General features: G+C 45.9%; 1 protein-coding gene across 1 annotated transcript; it reads right to left on the minus strand.

Annotated features, from left to right (window-relative positions):
- Positions 1-8: 8 nt before the first annotated feature.
- On the minus strand, positions 9-1,095 carry LOC131214243 (uncharacterized; the record flags this gene model as incomplete). The annotated part of the gene is made up of 3 exons (XM_058208621.1): positions 792-1,095; positions 169-716; positions 9-107 (listed from the first exon to the last, which is right to left on the minus strand). Coding segments are annotated over exons 1-3 (951 nt in total), but the record flags the coding sequence as incomplete, so codon positions are not given.
- Positions 1,096-7,709: the final 6,614 nt, after the last annotated feature.

A 7,709-nucleotide genomic window follows, 5' to 3' on the forward strand; every position in this document is an offset into this window, starting at 1 on the left:
TTGCGTACCGCATCCGAAAGCTGGTTGCCCAGGTAGCAATAGCCGAAGGTTTCGATCGTTTCAAACATGAACAGAACTAACAGATTGATGAACTGGGTGCTAAAGCCCTGGCGACGAAAGAGAAGCTTGAACCGATATTCAACTACGACACCTCACAGGACTACCTACGGAAACGGTGAAGTACAGCAACATAGAGCTCCAGTTCAGCACACACAGGATAATCTGCATCAGCATCACCGGAGCGGTGAGCGTTCGCAGCAATTCGGCACAGTTGAGGGCACCCTGATGCATTTGGACGATCGTCTTCAGTTCGGAGCGGAAGGATCGCTCACGAGCAGTGTACTGGATTTTTAGAGCCACCAGCTGAAAGTAGACCGTGCAATACTTGATGATGGCCAAGATCGATACAAGCTTGGCGGTGCCGACGAATGAACATAGTAACGAGGTCGGCACCATGAACACGCCGAACAGCAGGTAGTCACGAAGCGACGTCCGAACGTTGAGAACATAAAAGTTTTCTTCCATGTGGAGGGTAAACTGAACATCGGTTGCATTGGCAGATGCACTGTAATACTTCCACAGAGTGGACAGGATGGGCGAAAAGCTGTAGAAGTTGGCCGGCAAAAGTATCGACAGTAGGCACACTTTCATCACCTTGTTGATTCGAGCGTCCTGTATCTTCAGATGCTTAGCGATTGGTGGCGATCCGCTGAGCACTGTGAAGCAAGCGGACAAGATGGCAAAGCTGAGTGCGTAGTCGTGGTACTTCTGGCGCCGGGACCCTTTCATACCGTCTCGAGTGAAGCACTCCGCCTGTCTTATTAGCTCGTAGAATACGTCTCGGTACAGCGCGAGCAGCAGCACCCCGATGAAGCGATTGGTCTGGAAAATCAACTCCGCCAAACCGATGACACCTGACTCGAAGTCGGGATATCCAAAAAAGATTTTCGGAATGGCGATGATCAGCAGAAAGGTAACAAATATAGGAACACACCGATACTGCTCACGGTGCACGTCTGACACACCCAAAACTTTCCACAGCTTCACCACCAAATGCGGAACTCCTGGGGGCTTGTCGTTGACAAAAAAGTTCATGGCTTAACTTGTGACCGTTCTGTGGACCGTGAGGACGAACATTGTCATCCGATCCGGGGGCGCGAATAAATCGTTCGACCTACGCGCAGGGCATGTAATCAATTATCGATATAATGTGCACTGAATATGATATACTCAAAAAGTAATGATCGTTGAAGATTGATGAATCATTCAATATTTACTCTCCAACAGCAATTCTTTTTTCATATGTCAATCTTCAATGGAACATTTTAAAGTAACATACGGAGGTTTGTGAAAATTGTCATTTTTTTAAATTTATTATTCATGCGGTGCCCTTCGTGCATCGTGGTGCTCAACGCGTGCCTGGGTGCGACTGGTGTCCTGTGTTGCCGTTTCCCGTAATCGAATCGCTTCCTTTTGTTTGGGTCTCGATTTAGAAAATATCCTTCAGCAAAAGATAGAACGAGTACGCCATTTTGACGCTCTGCATTATTGAACGGTCATTTATGCGAAGGAAGACCGAAGGAAGAACAATTAATAATAGGCACGTGACCACTCCTTGCACACAGCACTTACCATCCCGTATCGATTGACGTCGACGTAGTAAAACTTGGCTGCCTTTAGGCCAACCCGTCGTTGCGCTTTGCTGATGATGGGGACGATCAACTTCTGAATGTGGAGCGGTTGTTCGTACCAGTTGGTTCCGAAGATGGCCCCACTGACGTGTTCTCCCTGCGACAGAAATGGTAGACACTTTTCGGTACCGTCCGACACACTAAGCAATGGATGACTTACCTTCGACGACAGAACATTACCCAGCAGACAGAAAATGAATGTTTCGAGTGAGAATAAGTGAGTTGAAAAATTCAAACATGAAAAAATTTAAACAAGTTCGATACGCTGAATTACGAGGGTGATTCAAATATAAACGGTAATTTTTTTTTATAAATTTATTAAGTAAAATTATGAACAAGTAAAACCTTCATTTTTTTCTATATAGTCTCCTTGAAGTTCTACACACTTCTGCCAACGATTTGGAAGCTTGAACATTCCTTGTTGATAAAAAGTTTGGGGGCGCGTCATCAACCAATTGCGCACGCGGTTCTTTTTCTTCATCTTTTCTCCGCCACTCCTTACTCGCCATTTTCGATTCTGGGGTGTAATGATGGACCCATGTTTCATCACAAGTGACTATGCGCCTCAAAAAGTGTTCTCCTTCTTGCCGGAATCGATGCAGAAGTCTCTCACTGATCTCCAACCTGACCTGCTTCTGATTTTCGGTTGATCTTGGGCGCCGATCATGGCTTTCGTTTTGTACACTTTCACGCCCACTCTTAAATTCTCTGGCCCAAGTGAATACTCGGTTTTGGGACAGTGTTGCGTCCCCAAACTGTGCCTTCAAACGAGTTAAAGTCTCCGATGGTTTAACACCTTCGTAAGTTAAAAACTTAATAATAATCCGCTGTGCAACGGACACATGAACCTCTTGCTCACTCATGGCTGTACTGAGGACAAAACAGACCGGCGCGCCTCACCGAGCTGGCTTCCCCTTCCTAACACATTGAACTTAAATCCCCCACTCCATCACCCAGCTCAGAAGTGCTTGCTGAGTACACTGGCAAAATTACCGTTTATATTTGAATCGCCCTCGTACAAGAACTTTTAAACGAAAATGACACGTACAAAACTAAATTTAAGCCAAATTTGGCCTAATACGTCGTATTCCTACGTTTGAGGACCTTGAAAAAGATCCAGAAGATTGGAAAATGGGTACCACATGAAGTGAACGAATGACGGCAAGAAAATCGAATAACCATATGTAAAGTTCTGCACGACATGTACAAAAGGAAGTTTTTTCTCCATTAGATCGTGATTGCGGATGGAAAGTTTATTCATTTTGAGAATCATAAAAATAGTCATACTTCATTCCGGGAAAACCATCAACTTCAATTGCAAAAGCAGAGCAATTCGACAAAAAGATAATGCTCTGTGTATGTTGGGAGCAGAGAGATGTAATCTACCACAAGCTCCTCGAACCTGGCGGAACCGTTAACACATATCCCCTACCGACATGCATCAGTCGGAAAACGATCAGAATGGGCCAGAAGACACGATGACGTAACTTTACTCCATAAAAAGCGCCTGGACTCAAAGCAAAACTGGTTAAAGATACAACCAAAGCACTTTGTTTGGAGCTGCTAAGGCTGTATTCACCAGGCTGGAGGTCTGAGTTCAACGATTTCTACAAGTGCAACAAATTCTATGAGTTCTACGAGTTCGAAGAGTCCTAAAGCGGACAAGTTCGACTAAGAATAAACGAATATGACTCGAATCTAATCCCGCTGAAGCGAAGTGGTCATAACTTGAGAAACTCTTTGTCTAGTCGCGTTGAGACAGCTTGAGATGACTAAATAGATTTTTTCGTTTCAACGCAACAAAAAAAATGTGATTTCAATAAGAAAAATCGATTTTTGACATTCAGACCTGGCATGCCTGGTATTTAACTTTCAGACCTGGACTTTTTGCACGTGTGATGGTTTGATTGATAGCTGTGGTCGCGACGCGGAGTGATGGGCGAAAACACTAGCAGTGCACTGTGGTTATCAAATCAGATAGTGTTGGCGCTGTTCTAGAGTTGATTGGTTTAGAATAAATCTTTTAGCACCAAGTAGAACGAGTAAGACTTCTGTACCATCGCACTGAACTGAGCAATGTTGACGGGGATGAGCTTGCCGGCCGTTAGTACTGTGGGTTGCTGGGAGCGCCGTATCATTAGCAGCAGTTGCTTCTGGATCGATACGGGCTGCTCGTACCATGCCAGCTCCTGCAGGGCGTTTACTACTTCGTCACTCTAGTGTTAACGGAACATCCCATCAATAGGCCAAATGAACTTTACCATCAACGGGGACGGCATACCTGTTCTGTTAGATTCGTGCCGAGGATGCAATACACGTAGGTTTCCGAGGTTACGATCATCAGCAGCAGCACTAGGTTAAGAATCCTCGAGTCAAATCCCTGTAATCCAAGAGAGAAAATAGTTGACCCCTAGTTACCCGAACAAACATAACCGTTGCGAACCATCAGCAATATGTAAAACAGCATTAGCACCCAGATGGCACTACAGAAAGCGAGTTGAAACAGCAACGAGAGGCTGAGGGCTTGCTGGAGCGTTTTGGCACACCGCAGGACGGCCTGATGCGACGCTATAACCTTTTGCAGGTCTGGTGCCGAAATGTGCCGTGGAAGCTGCCGTACTTTCATAGCCGTTATGCGGAACACCATCGACGTACATTTGACGGCAGTGAAGTCGACCACGTCTTTGGTGCACAGCAACAATGAGCTGGTGACCGTCAGCACAGTCACTACGACGATGTAGGCCGAGTAGTGTAGCAAGTTGTAGCGGATGTCTAGGTAGTAGAAACTGACCAACGATCGTACGTTAGATGATCGTTCGCTGCAGCAATAGAACATTGGGCATTGCCGGTTTACTTCATCTCGGTGGGTATGATGTACTCCTCGGGTGTTTCATTTTGTTTGCTTCTGTTTCGCAAGTACACCGCGCACGTCGCTATCGGAGGCATCACTAGGTAGAGTATAAACACCAGCATAAAGTATCTGCAATAAGCTATCGAGAATTTGTTTAATGCCCCATTCGTGCGGACGAAGAATGTTGAGATCTCATCCGAACACGGTTCCCTTGTGCACTCCCGCAGCATGTCGATTAGGTCGTACAGGTTGACGCGTCTCACGTACAACGCCAACATCTGTGCGAACAACGATGTAACGAACAATGTTTCGGCACCGAGCCGCACGAGAGTGACCGTATCTTCGATGTCCATGATAAACCTCGTTATGATGTTGAACACCAGATACAGAAGGCACTGGAACCAGAAGAGCCACTTGAACCGCTCATCGCGACCTAAACCGAACAAGTGAAGCAGTCTGCAGCTAATGGGGAGCGTATCGCGAGGATCGTCAATTTGGAGAAACTTCATTACTGCAAGCTGTTAGTCGCAATGGAATGAGCAAATTTAAGCTCGTCATCTCGTTTTTATTTGATGAACCATGTATCGGTTTTGCGGGTGATACGGTCGAAGGGTAATCGGTGATTTACGATACAAAATCAATACGCTTTTTGTCTTTCCTTTGATTAGTTTTGGTCGTACGAGTACATGGGTTCAGAGTACCTGGCGGCTCTTTGAACGTATCGCCTTAATTAAAGAGCGTGTCTTTTTTATGCCGTAATTATTAGTAATGCCGGTCCAACATACAAATAATTTGTGTAAAGTACCATTTGCAAGCACTCCTGGCTGGAAATCTGACCTTTGAAGTCTTGTTAACTAAAGGCGAGGACAGTCTGCAATTAAATGTGTGCCCATGTTCTTCGTCTCTACTACTGTGCCCAGCAAGGACTCACCTGCGACAATGTGTATTGCGCGGCCAATCTATTGGTTTCTACACGCTTCTTGAAATGACTTCCCGATTAATTATTAGTGTCACATAGAGCTCTTTGATGTTATGCTGTGCTCGTCTGAAATACTGTCTTGCCCTAAAGTAGATCCTTAAGTACCAAGTACAATGAATAGGACTTTTGCATCATCGCACTGAACAGAGCTATGTTGACGTGAATGAGCTTGCCGGCTTTTATCTCGGTAGGCACCTGAGAGCACCTTATCATGAGCAGCACCTGTTTCTGGATCTTGATTGATTGCTCGTACCAGGGCAGTTGCTGTAGGGCCATCTGAACCTTCGTGCTCTGAAGAAAGGAAATCGATATGTAAACGGTTCATGCGAGTTTTCAACGGATCGGGCGGGTTTTCAATGTCCAATTTTTCATGATGATTTCATGATGGCCACTAATCCCGATAGCAAGGGACCTCCGAATCGTTCTGTTTGCTGGCTGCTTATGATAGTCAGTGGGCTTAAGAGGCTGAATTCTTGGACACAAAAAGCCCGGTCCAGGCTGTGGTGCCAAGTCCCACAAATCATGTTTTATGTGTCACCTCGATGTGCTGTCCACCGTGTGATTGATTTATTATTAGTTAGATTGAAGAATACCATTGACCACTTCTCCTGTGTTGCAAAATGCTGTTTGTTGCTGTGTGCTAATTTATTGTTTAATTTTCAATTAGGTAGGCCGTTACTGTGCAGTGTAGATGATTTCTTTTTATGTTGTTGCAATCTTGAAGGCGTAAGAAAAAGCTGATTAATTTCTCGTCGATTGTTTCGGCTTACATTTGGTCTTTTAGCAGAATGAAAACGGAGTAAGTGTTTTTAACCACCTGCAATGGAAACGAAACCGAAATATTGTGCTCAAAACATTAGACTCTGGTAGGCGACACTCACTACTCCAAACAGCTCCATGTTTAGGTCACAAAACTCGCCCGCTGTAATTCCGATAGGTTTCTGGGTTCGCACTATTATTAGTTGGAGGTCTTTTTGCACCGAGGCACATTCCGCTTCCCAGCAACTTTCGTAGACAGCACCGGCTACCTTGGCTGCCTGATAAAGGATTTTAGATTAACGTCAAGATCATTTTGAGCTACGTTCCACGTTGCGTACCGCATCCGAAAGCTGGTTGCCCAGGTAGCAATAGCCGAAGGTTTCGATCGTTTCAAACATGAACAGAACTAACAGATTGATGAACTGGGTGCTAAAGCCCTGGCGACGAAAGAGAAGCTTGAACCGATATTCAACTACGACACCTCACAGGACTACCTACGGAAACGGTGAAGTACAGCAACATAGAGCTCCAGTTCAGCACACACAGGATAATCTGCATCAGCATCACCGGAGCGGTGAGCGTTCGCAGCAATTCGGCACAGTTGAGGGCACCCTGATGCATTTGGACGATCGTCTTCAGTTCGGAGCGGAAGGATCGCTCACGAGCAGTGTACTGGATTTTTAGAGCCACCAGCTGAAAGTAGACCGTGCAATACTTGATGATGGCCAAGATCGATACAAGCTTGGCGGTGCCGACGAATGAACATAGTAACGAGGTCGGCACCATGAACACGCCGAACAGCAGGTAGTCACGAAGCGACGTCCGAACGTTGAGAACATAAAAGTTTTCTTCCATGTGGAGGGTAAACTGAACATCGGTTGCATTGGCAGATGCACTGTAATACTTCCACAGAGTGGACAGGATGGGCGAAAAGCTGTAGAAGTTGGCCGGCAAAAGTATCGACAGTAGGCACACTTTCATCACCTTGTTGATTCGAGCGTCCTGTATCTTCAGATGCTTAGCGATTGGTGGCGATCCGCTGAGCACTGTGAAGCAAGCGGACAAGATGGCAAAGCTGAGTGCGTAGTCGTGGTACTTCTGGCGCCGGGACCCTTTCATACCGTCTCGAGTGAAGCACTCCGCCTGTCTTATTAGCTCGTAGAATACGTCTCGGTACAGCGCGAGCAGCAGCACCCCGATGAAGCGATTGGTCTGGAAAATCAACTCCGCCAAACCGATGACACCTGACTCGAAGTCGGGATATCCAAAAAAGATTTTCGGAATGGCGATGATCAGCAGAAAGGTAACAAATATAGGAACACACCGATACTGCTCACGGTGCACGTCTGACACACCCAAAACTTTCCACAGCTTCACCACCAAATGCGGAACTCCTGGGGGCTTGTCGTTGACAAAAAAGTTCATGGCT

The sequence above is a fragment of the Anopheles bellator genome, unplaced genomic scaffold, assembly GCF_943735745.2.
Source record: "Anopheles bellator unplaced genomic scaffold, idAnoBellAS_SP24_06.2 scaffold00343_ctg1, whole genome shotgun sequence".
NCBI classification, from domain to species: Eukaryota; Metazoa; Arthropoda; class Insecta; order Diptera; family Culicidae; genus Anopheles; species Anopheles bellator.